This window comes from Ixodes scapularis, unplaced genomic scaffold (assembly GCF_016920785.2).
Source record: "Ixodes scapularis isolate PalLabHiFi unplaced genomic scaffold, ASM1692078v2 PGA_scaffold49__6_contigs__length_1374808, whole genome shotgun sequence".
Taxonomy (NCBI): Eukaryota; Metazoa; Arthropoda; class Arachnida; order Ixodida; family Ixodidae; genus Ixodes; species Ixodes scapularis.
Window position 1 is genome coordinate 687,708 of NW_024609878.1, and position 24,757 is coordinate 712,464.

The 24,757-nt window shown below is 45.2% G+C and overlaps 2 protein-coding genes across 3 annotated transcripts in view; one reads left to right on the top strand and one right to left on the bottom strand.

Moving 5' to 3' along the window:
• Positions 1 to 20,559, bottom strand: part of LOC115308183 (acetylcholinesterase) — a 37,146-nt gene extending 16,587 nt beyond the window's left edge. Inside the window, exons 1-8 of one of the 2 annotated variants that reach the window (XR_005714985.3) lie at positions 19,916 to 20,542; positions 16,542 to 16,688; positions 14,072 to 14,222; positions 8,890 to 9,081; positions 6,370 to 6,569; positions 4,903 to 5,089; positions 1,556 to 1,746; positions 83 to 233 (exon numbers count right to left, since the gene is read on the bottom strand). Coding sequence is in view for 1 of the 2 variants with exons in the window: in XM_029979939.4 (XP_029835799.2) it covers positions 83 to 233; positions 1,556 to 1,746; positions 4,903 to 5,089; positions 6,370 to 6,569; positions 8,890 to 9,081; positions 14,072 to 14,222; positions 16,542 to 16,688; positions 19,916 to 20,392 (1,696 nt within the window). In the remaining variant the exon portion in view is untranslated. Of the gene's footprint in view, positions 1 to 82; positions 234 to 1,555; positions 1,747 to 4,902; positions 5,090 to 6,369; positions 6,570 to 8,889; positions 9,082 to 14,071; positions 14,223 to 16,541; positions 16,689 to 19,915 lie in introns of both variants that reach the window. The other variant, XM_029979939.4, reaches the window with a different exon arrangement.
• Positions 20,560 to 21,603: 1,044 nt separating this feature from the next.
• LOC115330845 (sialin) overlaps positions 21,604 to 24,757 on the top strand; it is a 38,828-nt gene continuing 35,674 nt past the window's right edge. Inside the window, exons 1-2 of the mRNA XM_029992890.3 lie at positions 21,604 to 22,015; positions 22,578 to 22,774. Coding sequence (XP_029848750.2) covers positions 21,958 to 22,015; positions 22,578 to 22,774 — 255 coding nt within the window. The 5' untranslated portion in view covers positions 21,604 to 21,957. The remainder of the gene's footprint in view (positions 22,016 to 22,577; positions 22,775 to 24,757) is intronic.

Here is a 24,757-nt window from a genome sequence, read left to right on the forward strand (position 1 = left end):
GCTGACTCTTTCAACATGGCTCACAGACAAGAAGAGGGGTAGGAACCAGGGTTCCCAACAGGAAAAGAAACGTAACGCTCACCATCCCAGTCGTAGGAGCGCCTGAGGTACTGTTCCTTGGGGTAGCTGTCGAGGCTGTAGTTGAGCACGTAGGCATACACCTTGAACCCCTTGTCCAGCATCAGCTTGATTGTCTTGTCTTGGGGTGCCACGAAGTAGGAGTCTGAGAGCATCTGAGCAAACCGGAGAGCAAACGACTCAAATTGCGTACAAAACAAGTATAGAACAAGCTTCGGAATTAGAGAACTCGACGGGTCACTGGGCCTTGAGCACCGTATTTTCCTGTCTATGAGTTGCAACCCCTCTAGACGGTCGTTTTTGCGAAAAAGTTGGTATGCATTAGTCGCACCCTCGCATAAAGGGTGGTTCACACATTTGTGTCTGACTGTGCTTGAGTGCTCTGCATGCTCTTGTAATCACTTACAACGAGAGAGCAGACAACCAGCACCATCTATAGAGTGCAATCCACTCATAACGATAATGAGAAAATCCGAAAATGCAATCGTTATAACCGATTATTGTTGTATCTGGGCTAGAAACTGATCGTTTCTAGTCTAGAAACTCCATAAACTGATCGTTATAAGCGGTATATCGTTATAAGTGGGTTGCACTGTATTAGGTAGAATTCGAAAAATTATCTTGACAATGTTATCGACGATGGTTTCTTATAGATGGTGCGTAGATTTAATCTCGCAAATACTGCAACACCTTCCGCGTAGTTATACGCCCTTCCAGAGCTGCTAAATAGATGGCATCGGTGTGTTTTCTTCTTCGTAATCGGTTATAAAAAAATGCAATGCACCAAACACAAATGTACGAACCAGCCGCTCTACTTCCTCGTACAGTCAGTGCGGCGAAGCCGCACTGATAAGCCCGCACAGTATGTATATTGCAATTGCAATATATGCGCAAGTGGGATCCAGATTCGATATACCTGCTGTCGAATCGAACGAGAAATATAATCCCAGCGGTTATACCAAATTGCACCTTGTCTCGCGGTTCTAAAAAGAATGCAGGTAAGTCGAAACGTCGTATAAGCCACACCTAAGAAAATCTCAGGGAAAAAAAGTGGGATCTACGGGCCACAAATTGCGGCAGTTAATCCGAAGTCGAGCGCAAACTCTCGTAGAATGAACTGCTCTAGACCGGTGGTTTGAACTTTAAAGCTCCGTAACAGAAAGTAACAAACCCTACTCGTTTGGCGCACAGGGTCCGGCTTGTCTAGCTTTGCGGGACAGCCAGCGTCGATTAAAAAAACAATATATAGCTCAAGTTGACCGACGGTCAAGACGTTCGGGGACGCCAGAAGGTCCACGGACCCCCTTTGAGAACCACCGCTGCAGCCACTACTGGATGAAAATGGCGGGGCATTTGTTTTTGACGGTCCTCTGCCGTTTGGGGAGCTGTGGCGTTAGGATGACCGAAGCCCCTCCCTGCCATTCTCGCTCTGTCGGCGGCTGCAACGTGAGACGGGCCATTCGTAGCTTTTACTCACGTCCACGTATCCCTGCATGAGCAGGGAGCGGTTGTCCCGGTCGCTCCACGGGGTGTACATGAAGGACAGGGCGCTGACGGCGGCCTCCTCGTTGAGTGAGAAGTTGAACTGCCTGGCATAGCGCTGCAGGTACAGCCGGAACAGCTCGGGGCCCATCGAGTACTTGGATGCCTTCAGCTCCTTGTCCTCCCCTGGCAGCGGGCAAGAAGCGCCACCGTGACCGTTCGGCGAGATGCGCGCAACTCCGGAAGGGTATTCCTACGTTCGATCGGGTCGTGCCGCACTTGCGCGCACGCGACGACTGGTGGGCGCAGGAATAGCGAGCGGATCTCCTTTTACTGGGTCCGGAATTTAGAAACAGAAACTTGCGTTAGGCTTTCTTAGCACTGGGGCTGAGTTGGGGGCCATGAGGGGCCATGAGGGGCCACTCGAAAAGAGGCGAAATGGGTCAGTCAGTTAGCTAATGAACTAAAAAAGGTTTGAATTAATTTCTTAAATCTTTGTGCCGTGGGAGGAACATTATTGTAGTCGGAGAATTGTCGCTCGACCACGTTACAATCCAGCTGCAGTGTAAAATTCTTTAGGGAAATTTGTAGTGGGCGACACGGGGCGAGAAATGTATAGTCCTTGTACGAAGCTTTGAAACGAAATTGAGCAAACAATGAGTGCCCATGAGGTTGATCTCTCCGCCCTGCATCGACTCCGCTACCTACTACGTGTCCATGCCGCAAAAATAAGAATGTCAGACGTTCACTAACACTTTTTACCTAATTAATTAGCTAAGTAATTAACCCATTTCATGTCTTTCCTAGTGGCCCCCATGACCACCAACGTGGCCCCAGAGCAAAAAAGAACCACACTGCGCAAGTATCTTTTTTTATATTCTGGGTTTATTAGAAAACACACCCTGTATGAAAGAATGTTACAAAGATGAAAGCCAGAATCATTGTACTGTTTACCTGGCCATGTCCTACACCCAGATCTCGGAACTTAGAACAAAACGGAGCCTCAAACAGACAAACTCCACATACTGTTGAGCCTTCTAAGTTACAAAAACCATCACTCCTAGAAGTGTTCTGCACCTTGGCTCACTCATAAAGTGTTGCATTTCTTACTCGCAAAGCATTGTACACTCTGAAGTTGGATTGAAGACTGTCACGCATGTCAGCGGAATAGTGACAAACTACATCTATATCAAGCGGTGCGAAGCTTTGAAAATAATTAGTTTTTGGCCCAAGCAACAGCGTGTGGTACCATACTTAGCCAATTCTAGCACATTGTTTTTTCTTTTAGTAAAATATAGTTCCCATATTTCTGCATGAGCTGCTTGTGTGTTAGGATCGGACACAGAATGCATAATTGTGGAAGCATTAGAATCGGGTAAATACGGTCACACGCATTAATTCCAATTTTATTTATTTATTTACAATACAGATAGCTCTTTGGGGCTATCTCAGGAGTGTGTGTGGTTTTCTTTTTAACAATGAACAAAACAAAGAACAAGAACCGCACAGCAACCAACTATCATTCGGATGATTTGCCGGGAATAAACATGGGCATCCACAAAATCATCCCACCATCATCATTCCAAGAGAACTGGCATGTCTCTGAATGAAAATCAAGTGAGACTTTTTTCAAACTTCTCCGCATCATCAATCCCAACAACAGGGTCGCCATCAAGGCTACCGTATTAACTCGCAGAATGAACACACTTTTTTTTCCGAAAAATCGATGCAAAGTTGGGGGGGGGGGGGGGGGGGGGGGGGCGTTCATTCCGCGAAGTAAAATTTTTGCGTCCCTATTTACTCGCATAATGAATGAACCGACCTTTTATCCTGAAAAATCAAAGTAACTTCTTATCTCTTTGCGCCCGACGCCCGACCCCGTAACCAAACCTAAGCTGTGCAAAAAAAAAAAAAGAAGAAAAAAAAAAAAAGAAACTTCTGTTTTTGTTTTTTTTTATTCCTTGGGTGTTCCTTTTTTCTTTGCCGCCTTTCGCAAGCTGTTTTGTTTGCTTAGGCGAGGGCTCTCCGCTTATCTCCTTGCGCGCGGCGCGCGACGCACGACGCACGCAAAAAAAAAAAAAAAAAGAAAGAAGAAAAAGCTCTTTTTTGTTTTTGTTTTCTCTTAGTTCGGTGGGTTTTTCTTTCTTTTTTTGCCGCCTTTAGTAAGCTGTTTCGTTCGCTTAGAGCGCTTCTCCGCTTCTCTTCCTTACCTCCTTCGCTCGGCGGCGCGCGAACCCAAAGTCCAAACTGGCTGTGCAAAAAAAAAAAAAAAAAAAAAAAAAAAAGAAAGCTTTTTTTTTTTTTTTTTTTTTTTGCATCCGTTGGATTTTTGGGAATTTTTATAACGGCCTTTGCGAGGCGTTTTGTTCGCCCATGCTGCCCATGCATTTGCGACATCGCTGCACGAGGATAGAAAAGTGCGTTCATTTCGCGCGCGTGGGGGGAAGGGGTCAAAATTTTGACGTCCGAGTTGGGGGTGCGTTTATTACGCGAGTAAAAAAAAAGTCGAAATTTCGAGAGCCGACTTGGGGGGTGCGTTCATTACGCAAGTGCGTTCATTGCGCGAGTAAATACGGTATTTCACTCCTTGATTGTTTTTACCCTGAAAAGAGCACTTATAAACGCTGAGGTTTGGACTCTACGGCTCGACTCCAAACTGCTCGTTAATTCTGGAAGACCCTCTTCTGGGAAGATGTGTATGCTTTAAGAAATGTGGAGCGTTAACTTTCCTGCAAAATGCCCGAGAGAGCCCATCGCTGCAATACGCAAAGAGAGCTTGACAAATGACGAGGCTAAAATCGGTATGTTTAGACCTTACAAAAATGGGCCGAAATTGCTGCTGCCACCACGCCAATTCTCGAAGAAATGCATTAGCGTTTCGCGTAGCGGTTATATATAAGAAAGCATGGTGAATGCAGCCGCTCGGCACTTTTCCGCGGGGTCAATATTCCCGAAATTCCTCTTCTCCCTAGTGCAGACAGATCAGGCCAAATCAGATTACACAGAACAGTCTATACTGTGGTGCTGAACACGGTGAAATGACACGCTCAGTGCCAGAGAGCGAACTGTTTCTTTAAGTCCAAACCTATTTTTCGCCTCGTCATTCTCTGCACTCCCTTCTGTAGATATTGCAGTAACTGCCTCTCCGATTGGTTCCTCCGAGTGCTCCAGAGCTTTTAGCTTGTGCAGAGTTACTCAAACCGATGTTATGATGCCCGCCATATAGCCGGTAGAAAACTTTTAGCTTAGGGCAACGAGCCTCACCCGCACACGTTCTATGCCACGCGTCGCCGACTTTGGGGGCGCCGCTCTACCTGGCCCAATGCTGCGGCCCTCACTCACGTGCTATGTAAGAAGCCTCGTTGCGTGTGACGCCTGTCATGTAAGCCACCTGCTCCCGCATTAGCTCCGCCTCCCTCGGCGGAAGGTCCCGGAAAAACTCCTCTGGCGCGACGGGCACTATGCTCTCCGCCTGGGCGCGCGTGTGGCGATCCAAGACTGGGCCCCAGGCAAGCCTCCCAACCAAGGGCTAGAAAACGAAAGCATCAACAATCTAAGTAATCATTATTGCAAAGTACCATATTTTCTGATGTATAAGTCGCTGTCTTTCGTTTTTTTATAAACTTTTCATTCAAGTCTTTTATGCAACGGTGCAACTTACGCACATTTTTTTCTCTACGAGTTAGACCTTAACGGCGGAAATTTGGCACGGGGGTCATTATTTTTGTTGGGTTTGTTGACGAGAATATTGAAACTTGCTCTCGCTTGTGCACGTATTGCGATTGTCAAACGCATATACGCGCTTTTCGGTGCAGTTTTGCTGCGCCGACCGTACAAACATATAGGTGTGACTTAAATACCAAATTTTTCTGAAAACAGCCGTTTATAGGCGGTTGTGACATACACAGGCGCAACTTATATAAACCGGAAAATATGGTAAAAGTTGGCCACAAAACAACCAACTTATATACACTATAACAGTGAATCCATACAACTGAATGCCTAACGTAAAGCACAGATTGCTTAAAACTTCTAATCTATAAGTGAAGGGGAACATGAAGAAAAAAGAAACAACAAGGATATATGTGGTCACAATTGAAATTGCCTTCTGCAAATAATGCAATTAGACACACAGTCACAGGACACTAATCAGGGCCTGGCTGGTTCTCCTACTATCGTCACTAAGTAAGTTCTGCTTATACTAGTAGTAGCATATTTCGTCAAACCAGATGCTTGCACGTGATAAACTTGTTTGGTGCCTTTTTCACTGCAACAAACTTTCTGACACTCGATGGCCGTGCTTTTAGACCATTGAGGCATTTCAGATGAACGTGGCACTGCTCTTGCGCATGGAATGACTAAAAGATAACCCGTGATTTGGGGCACAATATAAAGCACACTCGTGGCGCAGAACCAAAAGAGCACGAGGCATCCGGCAAATATCGTACTTACCCAATCCAAACGTGCATTTTTTTTTTCTTCTTTTTTTTTTTTTGAAAAATATGTTGAAAAACTGTTTGTAGGAAAGCTGAGTATGCACTATTAAAATCAGGTAAATAAAATAAGTGCAATCCAAGAACATCCTCAAGAACAAAAGGTGTTGTTGCTAAAAGGGACTTCCTAGAGGGATGACCAGCTTTCCTCTTGTACCAAAGCTTCTCAACTATACATGCCGCTTTCCCATAAAAGAGACGAAGCTCTCATTTTTTTAACTCTGCTCGGAGAACCGTAAACGAGTTTACGCGTGCAAGCTCTCGACAACTTTTGCTCTAAGAACAAAGACGGCGACCGAAAAAAGCGTCCACCGACTGTGACTCGTGCGAGGGTGAACTCGGAGCTGCTGTTCCCCTTGCTGCGGAGGCAGTTGACCAGGTGCTGCGTAGTGTGGCCCCCGCAGCCCACCTGCTCCCCGTACAGGTAGCTCATGTTCCGCATGCGAATCGGGTCTTGGTCCAGCGCCCACTCCGCCATCGCCGAGCCGCCCTGCGCTATCACCCGCTGGAAGGCCACTGCACGTGCGAACACGAGACCCGCCGCAGCAACGGCATTATTGGACCGCCAAACAGAGCATTTAGGCACGAGAAAACCTTGGACAGCCGTAGACAGCGTAAGAAATGCAGGATGTGGCGAGTCCTGGGCTGCCAATAGCAGCGTCGGCTGACGAGCATGGCGTGGGACGAATCGCAAACTAAGAGGTGTAAACATGATTGGCCATGTTTTTGCGTATCTTTGGCTGTCAACTGGTCACAGTGAAAAGACCTCTCAACATCCTGCAAGAATATGCTTTTTGTTTTGTGCGTACTATAGCTCTAGTATGCGGTGTCACTGCGGTGTCCTCGGTGACACCGCGGAAGAGCGATTGTGCCAGCCAACGTCCCAAACTAGAATGCTTTTACTTCGAAAACACAACAAAAAGAAATGTGCGACGATGACCTTGACAAAAACGACACAGGGGGATGTTTCTCTACACCAGGGGTCTCAAACTCATTCGAGTGTGGAGGGCCAAATTGCCCACCCCCGAAAGGATGAGGGCCAACGGACGCAGGGGGGGCAATATTTACCTATTTTGCGACAAAGATATAAACGAGCAAACAGCAGTACTACTATGTCACGTTGCAAAGCAGCCGACCGTCCCAGCGACTCCCCACAGATTTTTTAGACAAGCAACCTTATGCTTTTGCAAGCTCATCGTTTTGCACTCTTCAGCTTTTATTTGCATATATGATACTTTGGGCCCACGCCTAATGTTATAAAAGGACACCATCATAGCCCAGTCCTGGCAGTTTTCAATAGAACGAAAGTAAGCAAACCACCCTTGCCCTGTCGCACAATTCGCTAGGCTCAACAGGCATAGAAAAATATCTCTTTATGATACAGTTTTTGCTCTCCCGACAATTTTTATAACAGCATTATAAGAAAATACTTAAATCTTTAAGGTATTGTCTGACAGGTAGAAGCCTGAGCTCATAGCTTTATCTTTGGCCATTGTTCCTGTTGTGCAAGAGTTCATGCAGCCAAGGTGCTTCCTTGAGCAAAGAGCTCGCGCTTGTATACCCTAGTAGTGGTATTGCCGTTCCGGTTGATTTACATAAGAAAGGGCGAGAAGCAAATATTTAGACAAACCAATACTTGGTTTTTAAAAAGTAAGAATGGTGCAGAATGCGTGAACAGAGCATAGATCCCTTTCAAGCAGAAATAAATCAACAGTATCAAACTATTATTTATGGCACATGTGGCGCTCGAGGCATGGGAACGGGGACTCGCAGCATGGAATGCTTGTGGGCTGCATCCTAGAGTGTCACAGGCCATGTGTGGCCCACTGGCCGCGTGTTTGAGACTCCTACTCTACACGCTACATAACTTTTTTATTGGAGGGTTTGTGCAAACAGCAATAATTAAAAACTTAGCAAAATAATGCACATTATAATTAGCCCATTAGACATATCACAAAAAATATCCCGACTCGCTCGACAGGACCGTGAACAATACTGCTTCAGTTCGACGCGCGTTGCACATGCACCGGTTTTCTTCGAGTCTAGGCACGAGTTAGCCGAAACACCCTGTATATACTTTGTTTCACGGTAACTTTGCGAACTGTGGACGCAAGGGCCCCGTGACCCAATAAGAGCATTGGAGCGAGGCGTGTGACCCATTGTCACGGGAGCATTTGTGTCACTACACCAAATGAGAGGAGCGAGGCCCGGAGGAACCAGCTGTCGTCTGCTAGCCAAAAATCACCTGCTCCGAAACCAACAAACTTCGGATGAGTGTCCACCACAGCAACATTTCTGTCCGCTAGAATAGCAAGCATTTCATGAACAATTCATAAGACAACCATACACTCAATTTAGCCACAAATCTGAGGACCGGCGTTAATGCCAGATAACAGTGCGATGTGTTAAGGTGAAACGGCCGATTACACGGCTGCGATCGTCGGCAATTGCTAACGGCCACGGTGCTACAAGGAGAGAAAAAACCAGGAGCGAATACGGTTGCGACGTCACTTTTTTGGTTTAAATATAATTGAAACGCATAAATTTGTGATTATTTATTCTTTACTTTTTGTATCTTCTCGTTAGATATTGAAGCGCGCGAGTTCAATTGCCGTTAAAAGAAAAAGAAGCCCAGAGCTACTTTTTGTCGCAGACGGCACTGTTGCTGTGGCAGTAACGAGGCCCCCAAGGCCTCGACCATGGGGTGTTATCCTGTTCCTTGCTCTGGTGCTCTTATTGGGACGCGGGGGCCACAGCCTCCACAGTTCACCAAGTTATCGTGAAACGGAGTATAGTTCCGGCGTGCGGGCGAGGAAGATGGGAAAGGCCAGCTCACGGTCACGCCGTCCCATCTGGTGCACCATGTGTAAGCCCGCACTGGCCGCACCGGCGCCGGGTCCAAACAGGGTGATTCTCCTCGGGTCGCCGGCAAAACCTTCGACGAAGTCGTGCACCCACTGAATGGCAGCTGCCTGGTCCAGCAGCCCATAGTTGCCGGGAGACACATCGTCGCCCGTCGCCAGGAACCCTGGACATGTGGAAAGCCTAAATTGAAGAGAAGGAGCGACGCAAACCACAGAAAGAGCGTCCAATTCAATGGCAGACACCTCCTGCGCCAGGAGGGTAAAAAGCGGCAGATCGTAAATGCTTAAATCCGTGGTCTCGAGAGAAAGAGAGTGACAGAGAAGAGGAGAAAGAAAGAGACAAAAGGTTAGGTGCGCTTTTTTTTGCTGCGACGAGCTAAAGTTGCTCGAGGGCTCGTCGACTTCATTTCCTCTTGTACGATGCCCGACGACAGCATTTTGTGCAAAACGAAGCTAGAAAAACTAGGCACAGACCTTACAAGTGGCAATTGGTGTTGCTGCTTTGTGCACATTAAAGCGCCGCCAGCAATATGGGCCTACTGGGACCACTGACATTTGCGCGTCTATGCCCTGCTGTTCCGAAGCGGACGAAATACGCTTCTTCCACATTATTATGTGAAGTCTGTGTCCTGTGTAGACTGGGCTCCTCGTGTGCGTGCGTGTGTGGCCGCATGGGAAGGAGGATGGTGGTTGAACATGTCGAGCAAAGCTTGGAGACGCTCTACACGTTTATGCCGCAAATGCGGCCAATAAATCGTGTGGCCCCAGATTGAGCGGTTGGAACCGCTCTAAATTTCGGGTACACTAACCCTGGACCGGGCAGATGCAATGTTGTTTGTCCACTACAGCACCACGTTTCTAGGGCACCATGTACGGACGCCTTCAGCGCTTCAGTTACCCGAGCCACCACCAGTCGGTGCGCTCCCCAGGCCGCCTGCCATTGCCGGCCTGTATTTTGGCCTGCGCCTGCGCTCTGGTTACCTCGCTTGCGGGTGTTTGTGTGACGATGAGCGGCCACAGTGGGACAAGTAAACAGCATTCAAAGGACAAGACGTGCTCTGTAGCGGGTTGCAAAAACTGCAGTGGCAACATTGAAGTCTGGAACCACACTGCGTGCACTGAACATGTTCTGCTAAAGCATGTGGACTGTCCGTGCTCTGTGCCATCTTCGGTGCACCAATTAATACTGAATAACTTGAGCAAAGCGTTTTTAAGTGCAAGACTTTCTACCCAACGCATAGGTTATCTGCTGTAACTCATTCTGATGCACCCAATGTCAAGCACAATATTTTTCTGATAAGCGATGAGGCGCAGCACCAAAGACTGCATGCGAGCGACTCCCAGGCGATGAACAAAGTTTACTAGGAATCTTCTACAACCGAGCGGTGCGATGAGCAACAGCAAGCAATTCACCCCAGGGACGGCCCAGCTTGTTGCTGATCCTCAAGTTTTTCACTTGCCAAATGGCCTATGCAATTTAAGTATGCAGATGCAGCGATGAATAAGGCTGTGATAGCCTTGCTGTGTCAGCTCGACATTTGCAGAAGTCGCACTCAGTTTCAACTACCTTCATTTCCGGCAAAATTGTAACAAATGTGATGAACTTACATGGTCTTTGAAGTCTAGGCCATAATCTCGTGTCATTGACCCATTCACAGTCCAATTCACCCCGGCGGTGGCTGGCAAAGTGCAATACGCAGCGGTATACGTAATACAGCAGCAGGAAAGTAGAGGCCGGTAATGGCGGAAAGGTCACGTGATGCCAAGATGGCAGTACCCGTGCAAAGTTGACTAAAAGCGTCTATAAGGAGTAGGGATGTTGCAAACTTTTTTCGAACCGAAGTTTCGACGATCGAATAAAGTGGTTTGAAAAGTTCGAAAGATTTGGAATTTTCTATATCGTAAAAATTCGACGGAAGTTGAATTTCTGAACTTTTTAAACTAAGAAGTTTGACGTTTTCGAAATTTCGAACTTTGCACGTTCAGAAATGCAATGTTTTTCAAACCTTAGAACTCATTGCGTTAAAAAGTTCAATTCTTTTTGAACTTTCGAAGTTATTATGCAGCAAAATTGGAGGCTTGTCGAACTTTCGAATTTGATAGACCAGAAAATTCAATGATTTTCCATCTGTCAAATTTTTTTCACTAAAATGTTGAAGCTTTTTAAACTTTTGAACTTCCTACACTAAGAAATTCTATAATTTTCGAACTTATTTATCTAGATAATTTGAAAAGTTTCGAACTTTCGATCCTGAAAAGTCAAAAGTTTGTCGAACTTCAAAAGACCGACGGATAGTTTCATTTTTATTCAAGTAGTGAGGTACATTCATATTTTTTTTTCTCTTGAATTTTTACATGCGGTGCCGCGTTCCTTGCGGAAGACAATGCCATTTATTTCAATGTTCTGGCATGCTTAGTTTTAAAGAAATAAATTCTCAAAGGAGTGAGGAAGGACGATGGGTTTTTGATTATTGCCGTTTGTGCCATAGATATGTTAAACCTTTTAAGAATGATCTATGTATAGCCTCGGTAAGTGTCGTCTTAAGATATGATTATTGTTATTCAAGATGAGTTTTGAAGAAATGTCCAAACATGTATTTACGGGCAATTATGACCTAAACTTGGTAATTTTTTTTGTCTAAATTGTTTGAGGTATTACATTTAAATTAACACCACAGACAGTACATATCACTGCCATCTGCAGAATACAAAATAACGTATTTATTGTTTTTTTCACATTGAGGAATAAAAATTACTCATGGGGGAAGATTTCTAATATTGTTTAACTTCAGCACGTGATTAAGAGTATACCATATACAGCAGGCACGTAGCCAGGATTTTGACTCAAAGGGGGGAGGGAGGGAGCCTTTTTTTTTTTTTTTGTCTTTATGTTCTTTGGTTGTGTTTCTTTTAGCCTGTACATATTTTGGTAAGAGAAACTTGTTTTGAAGTTCCAAGTTTCTGAATATGCAAGAATACAACACTTCCACAAGTTCTTGATAGTTTTTTTTTTCCCAGCTTTTTATCCCCACATTTATTGTTAAGTTTACTATTATTATTTTACCAATGGCACAGTTATTTAGGTTGTAAAGACATAGCTTTGAACTTTCGAACCACTAAACATGTGAGAAGTAGTGCCTTCTGACAATGATTTTCCGACAGTGACCATTTACGCAATCTTTTATGCAGTGAAGAGGACAGTACCAATACATATGCATAAATAATTTCAGACTAAAATAAGCTTGAACATGCCCTCTTTCCCCATATTGTTTTCTTTAACAGTCCGAAACATCTGGGAGGGGGGGGTTGGAGCCCTCCCTCCCCCCTTTCTTTCCTCTTTCGACGCCACTGGTATGGTAGAACACTCCTCGACCGCGAGTTGTGTCCGCTTCTGTGCTTTTTGCTCGGCGTTCCCTCCGTCCCAGAAAAAAAACTTCCAGAGCAATTACAGACTTCACTTACTATATGCCAATGTCATTCGGGCGGCATTCGATCGGATTATTACCAGTGTGCAAAGGGGTGGGGAGGTAGTTTGCCATATCGCTTCAAGGTTTTTCTGAGTCTCAACCTCCTGCCCACCCCTGGCCATTTCGAACTGGATGAGTATTGTAAAACAGTGCGTTTGTGTGATCACTACTGTGTGATGCACGTTAAAGACCCCCCCCCCGAGCTGGTGGTCACAATTACTGATCTATGGTCACACATCACTCTGCACTGGCAAATATTCCAGCACATCTGAGACACTCGAGATTTAATTGCCTGACCAACTTTGCGCAGTCTAAATATCACACGCAAACTTTTCAAATCCTGATTTCGTGAAAACCATTGAGGCGTGAAAACTTCATTTGAAACTGAAACTGTAGAGGAAAACGAAAACCGGACTTTGAACTTCGCGAACTTGGACTTCAAAGAAATTCTAAATCTTTGAAGTTTTTTGTTTTGTTTTTCGAATTTAGCCCTAAGAGGGAATCGCAACCTTCGAACTTTTCTAACTTTATGTAGAAAAAAATTAGAAATATTGATTTTTTAACTTTGTCCATAAAAATTCGAAGTGTTCGAATTTTTTGAATTTTAGGTCTAAAGAATTTCGAAATCTTCGAATTTTTCAAACTTCAGATCCCAAGAAATTCAAATTTTTTTAATCTCTTGAATTTCAAGTTAGGAAAGTTCAAAGCCTTCTAATTTCTCGAACCTCAAGTAAAAAACATATTTGAAATATTCTAACCCAAACTTTTAGAAACCGTGAAAGCTTCAAACTTTTCGAATTTGAAACTCCACAGTAATCGAAAGTTGCGAATTTTTCTAATTCGAACCTCGGTCGGTACGAAAATATCAAAATCTTTCGAATTTGAACCTCAGTTCGGGTTGACAATATTGAAAACTTTCGAATTCAAACCTAGGGTGGTTCGTGACATCCCTATAAGGAGTTTGACATAACGCAGGCAAAACTTTTCTTGTAGAAAGTATTTTTTAAAGAGGGTTTCATGTTGTGTTGGTCACTGCCAAGCTTGGAGAAGTGTGTTTTGGGATAATTAACTGCTCATTTATTTCTTATTCATTAGCTTTCTAATTAGTAGAGGTAAAGGCATGATTTCAACTAGAAACTCGAAAGGTACAAAGAAAAGCACTAAACAACTCACTTTAAGAAATAATTAAGGTGTGGCCAGCATTTTATTCCGCCCCAGAAAGCACAAATTTTGAATGCACCACATGGTTTCAGTTTTCTATTGTCAGTGTTGCCAATACGAAACCGAAACATTGGAAATGCATTGAAATTGGGTTTTTCCTCAAGATGCTATAAAAAGTTGCTTATGCCATAAATCTTTCTAAAGATAACTTAGTTATTTCCGATGATGCCCATCAAGTTTCTAGATGAAACTATATCTTTATTACTATTAACTGCAACACAAATAAAAAATAACTTGTACTAAACGCTTCTAAACAGTATTCACCTCCCTAAGAAGGTCCTTTGGTGGTGACCCATATGACATATCAAGTGCTTTTCTGCACTTTATTCGCAGGAAACATTTAGCCTGCATTTCACGAACCACTCGACTATAAATTCCGGTAAGCGACATGCAGCAGCGTGCATAATGCCACACAAATTTGCACGCAAACACATATTAAACGAGTGGCGGTCGCGCGTCAGCTCACCAAGTGCCCCCAGGCGGTAGTTGAAGGTGACGACGACCACCTCTTGTGATGCGGCGAGCATGTGGCCAGGAAACGTGTTCCCAGAACCGTGGTCAAAGTCGCCGCCGTGAATGTACACCATGACCGCAAACCGTCTGCTAACGTCTTCCAGCTGCAACGCCATCGAAATGCAAAGGGGCCCATTCACACTTGCATTTGCTTAGGACCAAGCACTCGTAATCTCTTACAACAAGGGAGCACACTGGTGCCATCCATGAGGTGACCCTGTAACTGTGTTTCATTAGAGCGAAAGTTTTGCGGTATTTGCGAGGTCAAATGTTCATACTATTTATGAAAATGGTTGTCTATAACACTGCCTACCAGAAAAAAAATGAAAGACGTTTACAAATCTCTGTGATGTGAAATTAGAGCGCAGCTCTTGTTGAGAAGGAGGGGAGGGTAAAAAGAGGAGGGTATGCCCCTCCTCCACCTCTGTACCCTTGCTCCTCCCCTCCTCATCCATCCCCTTCTCTCCCCTACTCCTCCAATTCAGTTTCCTAGTTAAATTCAGCGGAGAAAATGACGTCACATGACTTGGTGTCACGTCACCTACGAACAAATTCAACTTCTCTACAAGATTCAGCGGGAAAATTGACGTCATGTGACCTCAACACCGGTTTATTTCCCCACTAAATTTAGCGGGGAATTGAATTGGTGTAAAGGTCACGTAGTGGGGAATTAAATTGGTGTAGAAGTCACGCGACGTCAATTTTCCTACTAAATCTAGCAGAGAAACTGAATTTGCCCACTAAATCTAGCGCAGAAACTGAATTTCCCCACTAAATTTAGCAGGGAATTGAATAGGTGTTGAGGTCACATGACATCAATTTTCCCTCTAAATTTAGTGTACGCCGACAAACCCGGAAAAGGGCACCTAAGAGCTACGCTCTAAAAAAAACTCTACCATTATCAAAACTTCGGCGGCTGTTCAATTTTTCTCGTCGCTCCTCACTTGACCAGCTGTCGCTTGGTTAATGCCACCGGACAGTGGCGTAGCAACCGGGGGGGGGGGGGGGGGCCCGGGGTACCAGGCCCCCCCGGCACACCCCCTTCCCCGCCGGGGTACCAGGCCTCACGTGGGAGAAGGGGGGGGGGGGGGGTGCCACCTCTGGTGGCAGCCGCCCCTTCCCGCCCCCCTCTTTTTACTGATTGCGATCTTGGGGAGTGAAAGCAAGTGGGCGGGGGGGGGGGGGGGGGCTATGAAATGCCTAAAAGCCCTGGGTGCAAGATGGCCTAGCTATGCCACTGCCACTGGGTCAGCAGGTTGAGCGATCAATTTTTGGGCGTTTGATAACAAGTTCGTAGGATAAACGATGATGAGCGGTTTTTTGTTTCGCCAAGTAGCGCTACTATCCGTGTTGACCCACAATCGTTTGCCGACCAAGTGGAGAGTAATAACAAAAAAAGTACAGCCGCCGAAATGTCGCTTATTTACACGATAGCCTTGATGACGACTCAGCTTTCTACCGTTAGATGGCACTAAAGGTCTTCGGAGCCACGCGCTCGCCTGGGCTTTTTTGTATCATCCGTACCTGCACATATACAGGATGTTATTTTTGTAGTTGGTTCAGAATTAAATAAAAAAGCCTCAGGGCAAGTTGGTAACCATGACGGTTCCTAGAAAAGAGGTGAAAGGGGTAATAATATAGCTAATTAACTCGGCAAAATTTTTTAATAAACTTTTTACATTTTAATTTTTGAGGGCGTAATGTATTTGGAGAAATGACGCTTGACCTCAAACGGTCTAGCCGTGCCACAAAATTTTGATTAGAAAATTTGCAGTGAGCGCTACGGAACAAAAAATGTCACCCTTGTGCATGACTTGAAGGAACCAAAACCACTGAATCTCTTTCCCGCTTAGTTCCAGTCCGAAGCCACGTACGAGGGTGACATTTTTCGCCCCGTAGTGCCCACTAAGAACTTCTTAATCAAAATTTCGCAGGAATGTCTAGACCGTACCGAGGTTGAGCGCATCCAAATACTCTACGCTTCCAGAAAAGTAAACATAAAAAGTAAATGAAAACTTTTAGTGAATTACCCAACTGATCAATCCATATTTTGCCTCTTTTCCTAGTGGCTGTCGTTAACTTGACACCAGAAATAAAGAAAAACAAAAAAACCTCATGCAAGTTTCCTTTCCTTTTTTCTTGTTGAAATTGTGGATTAACTAGAAAGAACACCCCGTATATTTCCTTTCTAGAGAAATCTTAAGAGCGAGTCCTGTTTTCTCGGCAATCGTGTTCACAGATTCAGTTCAAAAACGGTGGGCGCAACACTTCCAAAATAACAAAAGTCGCAGTTTGAACATGTTCCAGGGTTATTTGACAGATGGCGACAGCGTGACAGTGCATTTCCTCGTCGCAAGTGCTTACGAGAGATGGCAACACACCCGAGCACACTCAAAAGCAAATGTGTGGACAGCCCTACTCACGTTTGGGGTGTAAATGTTCAGGTAGAGGCAGTCCTCGCTAGTAGAAGGGATGCCCATGTGCTGTCCCTTGTAGTCAATGTGCTGGACGCACGAGTCGCGAAACTGCAGTGCCTGGACGTTCCCCAGGGGTGGGTGGGCCTGAGGCTCCTGAAACCAGACGCTCCATGTCATTGAAGGGGGCAAAAATGAGGACGACCGAACGAGACACACGCGAAACATGCCGCCTCCCGCCACCCTGTCGGGACATATCTGTCGGCGCCTGTACGACCTATGCATGGGGACAAGCTGTTCGGTAAACGCATTGTTCGGAACAGTAGAGGGGCTGGGCAAGTTTGTATTGCGAGGAAGATCAGGCGAAGTAGGCCGGCATAGGGAAAGACGCTCAATTCTGACCACCGTCGTCCAGCTGCCAGCACGAGAGAGAGAGCGCTTCAGTTTGTTCGACCAGCGCAATGGTGATGGTCAGTTCGACAAACGAGATGTTTTGGGACGACGATGGAGGCGATTACACCTTCACAGGATATATGGCGCGTTTGATTTCATTTTGAAGAGATATTCTTTAAAAAAGCTACACGGGTGCTGTATTCACTGTGTATTTAGTGGGCTCGGCGGACATTAGATAAGGTAATAACCGTCGAATCAAGATGGCTAATTAACTGAACTCTGTTAATCAACCTCTGAAATATTGGTTTTAAGGGCCAAATTGCAATTGCAGTATGGACGGCCAAAGGCCAGATCACTTTTAAAAAAAATTGCGAAAAGGTAATGGTGTTTGAGGTATTCATAGATCAGGTTTTGCGTTTTTTTTTACACCAGACTTTAAAATTGTGCTTAAAAAAGCGTCGCAAGCTCTGCCCACAATGATGCTTAGAAGTGTGACATACCGTAAAATACTGGGCAAGCGCCCACTCAAACTTTAGAGATAATCACCAAGAAATGGGGGATGGGCGCTTGTCCGGTCATCAATTTTACATACCAATGTACTGTGCATATTTTCTCAGATCTTACAAATCTGGGAATGGGCGCTTGGTGTGCAATGGGCGGATGCGCGGTATTCTACGGTAGTCATTTCAGTCATATCGTCATTATTTTGGCAGCATGTCCTTGGTAGATGTGTCGACGCCACACTACGGGGATAGTGACGACATAGCGACAACACTCTTTAAAAAAAAGAAAAATGTGCCTGAATTAAAATGAAACGCCCTGTATGACACCAAATATATGACATTATAACACCCAGTTCGAACAGCCCGAGGCTCCTTTTACTTTCAGTCAAGGGCACTTCGGACAAACCACAACTTTTCACCAGATGCATTTCAATGCCCGCTTGACTCGTCATTTACTCTGATATTCTCCTATGATATATATCTCAAAAGACTTCAGATATTATCTTATGGGTGTGTTTTGCTGTACTCAAAGCAACCCTAGTTTAACTTTGACATCTACTATACTTGTTGTCACTAAAAAGAAAAGCAAGTTTTGAGCATTGCTTTTACACGGTGCAAAGTAGTTCTTCAAGATTTGTTTGTAGGAGGAAGAAATGCTTTTTGCATTTGAAACTACCTGCAAGTCTTGATACTAGGTAACATATATCTAATCTAAAATTCACCCACATATATCTTAATGCTCCACATGAAGGGACTTTTATTACCACGGTTCATGAGGTGGAAACGATTGTAGAGTAGTAGTTTATTTATTTTTCGCCCAGAAATGTTTCTTCATATCCAAGCGTCCATCTCCGGCTGCGCACGCGTGACCGGAATTCACGTGAGAGAAACGTATACCAGGTGCCCAATGCCAAGTGAGACCAGTGAAGCACCACCGAAAGCGCAGGTTCGGCCCGCGTGCGGTGCAATCGAAAATACCAAGTGCTGCCGCCCCCAGTCCAAGATATATAAAACAACAACAACAAACAACAATAACAACAACAACAACATTGTGAAGTGAAGCGACGGCGCAAAGAACGCCCCTCTTTGCGCATCCTCCCCTCTCCCACCCCCATCAAAAGTGTAAAGAGGGTTTTGACCGGTTGACCAAAACGGACGCACGCGCGCTTCGGGAGTAATGGTACTCTAAAAGCGGGGCTACTGGCGGAGGTCACGGTCGGTCGTTAGTCCTTTCGGCTGGGTTTACGAAAGGCAGCTCCGAGCGCCACGAGCAGACGACAAAAACAGCCGATTAAATCGCCCGCCGGAAGTAGAGAGGAGACACGTTCCGTCTTGTCCGGCTCCGGACGGTAATGAATCCGTAGCTACTTTAGTACAGTGGTACGCGGAGCCCTCCGCTGGCCGAACAAATAACGTCCTAAAAAAAAAAATCCAAATATTAAAAAAAAAGAAAAAAAAAAAAAAAGCTCGATGATAAAAAGATTTGCAGTCACAGACAGGATGAGAAATGCGGGGAGGTCTACATTGCACTGTCTCCAGCGCGAGCTTCCCATCTCCGATAACTATGCTCGTGAGCCTCGATTTTTATAGTCAAAGCACGACGAAGGCAACTGTGCTGTAGCTAGGCTAGGCGGCTCGGGCGTTCGAAACAGAAACCCCGCCGTTCTGAGACTAAAATCGATCTAATCGGCGATGTAATCCATCTTCGAACCTCCCTTGCGTGCTTAGTGCTTACCAGGGGCTCGTTCCTTTCGTCTTCTTTCTTTGGAGGACTTGCACGGGTGCCAACGTTTAATTAAATGGACTTCAGAATTTGTGCAGATTATTTGCGCAGGTTCGAAAGCCGACAATGATACGGCGCGGTTCGTTAATTAAAATCGGAAAGCAAGCGTGGTTCATGGTATAGAGATGGCTCCTTTCACTCACTCTCATCGATAATCATTTGCCTTTCCGATTTTATGTCTTGCCAGCGCTGTCTCCACATGCACAAGTGAACGGCCCCGACTGTTGCCGCAACAAAAGATTTACCGCGAAAATACCGCGCGCGGATATTCGAATGCTTCAGAAACACAAGGTTGCGAAGGAGAGCCAAAACGCTGTCTCATCGAAGGACGAAAAAGAAAGAGATGCCAGGACACGCGAGTGAAATTAGATACGCGCCTAAAAAAAGATGCGAAGAAAAGAATTTTTTTTTTTTTTTTTTATGATTGACAAATTAAAAATAGAACAATACATCATAGACGTTCCAACTGGGGATGGTGAGTTTAGGTTAGGTTAGGTTCCAGCTGACTACCAGCTGATCCCAACTGGTCCCCATTAATTCCCAGTTGGGACCAGTTGAGCTTCTAACTGGTGTCAGGAATTTTCACATGGGGCGACTACAAGTCTTTAATGGCACGCCTCTAGAAACACTAATCACGAACTCCACATGCAAGTATACGTCACATTAATTAAGCTCGACAAGCACTGGTTTTAAGAGGTACCCACCCTGAACCTGTTGTGTCCGAGCGGTGGCAGAGCGTACGGGATGCCGAGGTACGCGACAGCACTGGACGGATAGTTTATCCTCTCGTTCCTGTGTTCGACCCCTCCCTGCGACACGGGTCTCTGGTCGTTCCGCGTGTACTCGGGCAGATCGCACAGGTAAATAATCCGACCCAGAAAGACGCCCGCGGGAGTGGTCGCAGTCCTGGTCATGCTGATCTGCGTCGTCGATCGGATGTCGCATCGGGCATCGCTGTACCGGTGGAGTTCGGTCGGTTCGGCGTAGTAGAGGCTCGTGCCACCGAAACGGGTGCTGTCCGGCCTGTAGAACGAGCCCGATGGGTTACGGTTCGACGAGAAATCGGGCTGCTGGGGCGCACCACCGGAAGGGTACGGCCGCTGGTTTGACCACTGGCCGTCGCTGGAACTGGCGAAGATCACCAGCCCCAGCGCTGTCGTCTGTATGAGATACCTCATCATACTGTCACTGCGGTCGCGTCATGGTACTCGTGCGAGCGTTGGGTGAGTAATGGAGCGATGAGTGAACCACACCTTCGAGCATACATGCACAAACTTTCGTGTTTTGAACTTTGAGCCGACGCCAGCGTTGGCCAGCGTCCGCGTCGAGCGATAAACAACCTTTAGTTGGTTACCTGTCCGCTAGAAAGCGCTAGTCTCGTTTTTTTCTATGAGCATTACGCAAAGAATGTTAAACAAAAAATAACATTAATTTTAAAATTTTTTAAATTTTAAAAGTTTTGGAGCTATTAAATATTGAATTACTTGAAACGTGAAGTTGCGCGCTAAATTTGTTTCCACGGATAGAGGGTGCAGAAACTCTAGCTAACTCTAGCGACCCTGGAGCGTAGTCGTGTAATGTTCCTTCTGGGCCTTCTGGGGTGTGTCCATTTGTTCCATAGATTTGTTCATAAAGTCGATAAAGTCAACCTTGTTCTTACACGTGATGGGTGTGTTGCAATCCTCTGACAACAGTTTTTTGATGTGGTGCGAGAACCCGTGAGTGCGCGGAATGGTAAGAAATTTCTTGTCGCTACTACAGTCGCTACTATGGTGCCTGGAACCAATGCTGGAACGCGTCTCCGACTGGTGTGTTTACCGCGGCCAAAAAAGTGGTCCCTCGATTTCTGCCTGATGACGTCATACAAGTGTCATGTTGTCGCTGGTCGCGACCCTGGCGGCGTCTCAACAGTTGTGGTATAAGTAGCAGACGCCTGTTCTGCTGCAGGTCGCTCTCCACTGTGACAGTTCACGGAATCTAGAGCAGCCGGAAGTTGGGACGCCGTGACGACAGCGACACTCGCGTTCGCTCGTGCTTTTCGCCAACACTTCTACGGCCAACCGCCAGGATCGCGACAGGCAACAACATGACACTCCGGCTTCTGTGACGTCATTTGTTGCCACATTGGGACCACTTTTGATGTATGGGTGGGATAGGACGTTAAACACACAAGTCGCTACCAGGCTTTACGACGGACCGTGGAAGAGCCAACAAACCAACTGAACCAATCCGATGCCGTGCAAAAATCACGTGACCTTAAACTAAAACAGTAACGCGCGTAAAGTGTAGTCACGTGCTATCTACGTTGACTTGGATTAGCTGGAATGGCTTGTAAAGTCCTCTGCGGTCCATTATAAGGTGAAACTGGGTGAAACCGTGATACTGTCTGGCTGAGTCAGCTGAGTCGCATGGTGGGACTCGGAGGTTAGAATAGGAGCAGCTGCCGTTTCTCGGAAAATGAAAACAAAGTTGCGTAATTACGTCAGTGGCCTTGCGATGTTGCGGTATTCAAGCCGTTGATTCATGCTGAAAGAACAAAGATAGAGAACAAAACGTGCATCACGGCCCCAACAGCCCGATTCGTGTCGGGTGAGATACCACTGATTACTCGGGTGATTGCAGGTGCGCGCTGCTCCTCCTGAGTTTAGCAGCGCGATCTGGAAGGCCTTGAGATAAGTTTGCATGGTGACAGCGGGTAATCGAAGAAGCACGTGCCAGCATATCGAGCAGCGTCCAACTTTCTTCAATGGAGCACTCCGCCGAGAGCGAAGTTGTTGTGAAGGCCGCAGCGCCCAAGTCCAAAGGTAAGCGAATTCGGGGACATCCGTCATTCCTAGCTGTAGGTGTAAGCGCGTGTGCTGTACGAGAAGGCTCTCTGTACGCGCGGTTTAATCACAATCGCATAAAAAAGAAAATAGGAACAGTGGCAACATTAAGGTGAGAGAGGTTACTGCGATTGTCAATGAGTCAGCGGGGTTTTATTTGACTCCTAAATAGACTCTTTGGGGCGTCATTCAATCGTACTGGAGCAGATATTAAATAATGAATTAAAAACTAGCTCAAGAATTTTCTTTTTTTATATATGTTAGCTTGTGTCGTTGATGCGAGTGAAAATGCACCCTTTGTCACCACCAAGATTTCATGCAAAAGCTCATCGATGACAATGTATACCTCTAATATCAGTTTAATTGTACAGAAAAGCAACAATTTTCACCTATTACAATTGCGCGTTAAGTATACATTGCATGCAATTTGAAAGACGAAAATATGCTGCCGTCTTTTGAATCGTAATTTTCAGATGACTGGCTCATGGGCGCACATATGTCCTAAATTCTATAGCAAATTTTTCATCTTTCCACATTGCAGCATGCCTTCCAATGCGGTATGTGATGTGCTTCATGATCAGCCTAGGGGTGTTCCTTGTCTACTCGATGAGGGTGAATCTTAGCGTCACCATCATTGCAATGGTGAACACCACTGCCACCGACGCAAACTCAACCGACATGGTCAACATGGCGTGCCCAGTCTCCAGTAACCAGACCTCTCCAGATGACTCTAAAAAGGTGACGCTCCCCTTGCTATGGTCTACAAAATTCTCAGAAAATATACCTATAGGCAGGGATGGGCAAAATACATGCAAATATGTATCGAAATACGAATACAAAATACTTCGTCAAAAATGTATTTAATTACGAATCTAATTACATTTCCAAAATAGCATTTAAGTACAAGATACAAATACAACCAAATGTATTTGGTTTCCTCCAAATGCTTTTCCAAATACATTCCTCAAAAATCTGCGTCAGCGACTTCAGGGCAACTGCAACTGTTTTCTGGGTATCTCATTTTCATTTTGCATCGCACACTCGGGAGTTAGTGTGCGAGGCTCTAGTAACGTAATAGAAATATAATCATAAAAAAATGTAATCAGCTTGGACGTAATAAGTGAAAAAAGTACAGAGCTTCAAGCAGCTTTTTTTTCGACTACATTCAAAAAAGAACCGAGATGACCAAGACGCGCAGCACTAGCTAGAGAATATTTTTATTGTTGCAACTCGCACCAGTTACGAGAATCTGGACGACCCGCGCATTTAGAATGTTCCAGGCAAAAATATGGATGGAAATCAGGCTGGAAAGCGTCACAAGTTGTCACAGGCACTTATTTAGCCAGTCTGCCTGTGAACGTCGATTTCGTCACTACTCTTGCCCTGGAAAAGTACCGTTATCACAGTCACTAAATGCTTGTGCTTGATTGAGAGACACTGCATTCGGTGCAGAACGTAGTTTTCTTCCTGCTCTGGACAGTGACAATAAATTTGAGGGATGTATTTGCACCCACAAAATTGTATTTAATTACAATTGTATTTGAAATACCCACGTTTTAGTATTTAAATACACACGTCAAATACATTACCCAATTTGTAATTAAAGACAAATGCAAAATACACAAAGTATTTAAATTATGTATTTCAAATACTTGTTGTTGAAATACTGCCCATCCCTGCCTATAGGTTTGCAACAATTAAAATACGAGAAAAGAGCCAAAGTACAGGCTAGCTGGTGGAAGTCAACCATTTCGACGTTTACCCTGAGACTGGGGGGTTTTTAGAAGAGCAGAAGTGACAGAAAAAAACAGACAGGTCTCAAACTGCTCTTCTAAAAACCCCCCAGTCTCAGGGTAAACGTCGAAATAATTAAAATACATATTCGGAAAGCGTGTTCCCGGAAAAAAATTCACAGTGTTTTCTTCGCCGCAAAAGGAAACTATGCACCGCCTGATGCTCAGGATCACCACTCAGTGCTATTGGTCTGGACTAGATGCCAAAGTTTCAGACCAAACCAGTATCGTATTCAAAAGTTAAAAGTGGTTTCGTGAAACCTTCAATGGGGAAAATAGAGCCCGCTTACAGTAGCTGATGCCATGAACCTCCTAAATTCGTGGGACTCATTGGCCGCCATTTCACCATGAAAATTTCCAAAAATTGCTTGTAACTTTTTATTCAGGTAACGGCAAGCTGTGAAACTTTGGCATCTGGTCCGAACCGCTATCACTACCTTTGGGTAGAGACTGGGTGTCCGGTAACGCATGGTTTATTTTTGCGACGAAAAAAACAACACTACATTTTATTGCGAGACCAGGTAGTGCCCATATTTGTTCGTCTGTCACAACCCCATTTGTTGAAGTCAACAAATCTTGGGGCCAGAATATGAGGTCATTAAATGAGGAAGACAGTTTTCCATATTCTTATTGTAATGTTAAAAAGAACGCAGTGTCTAGTGTTAAGTCCGAGGGAACCCGAAATAAAAATTAAAGTTACGTCCCTAACTTTACCCCAAGGTTTCGAGTTACGTCCAGTGTAACCGAATATGAATATTAAAGTTACTTCCTAGGGAACCCGAAATGAAAATTAAAGTTACGTCCCACGTAACTTTACCCCAAGGTTTCGAGTTACGTCCAGTGTAACCGAATATGAATATTAAAGTTACTTCCTAGGGAACCCGAAATGAAAATTAAAGTTACGACCCACGTAACTTTACCCCAAGGT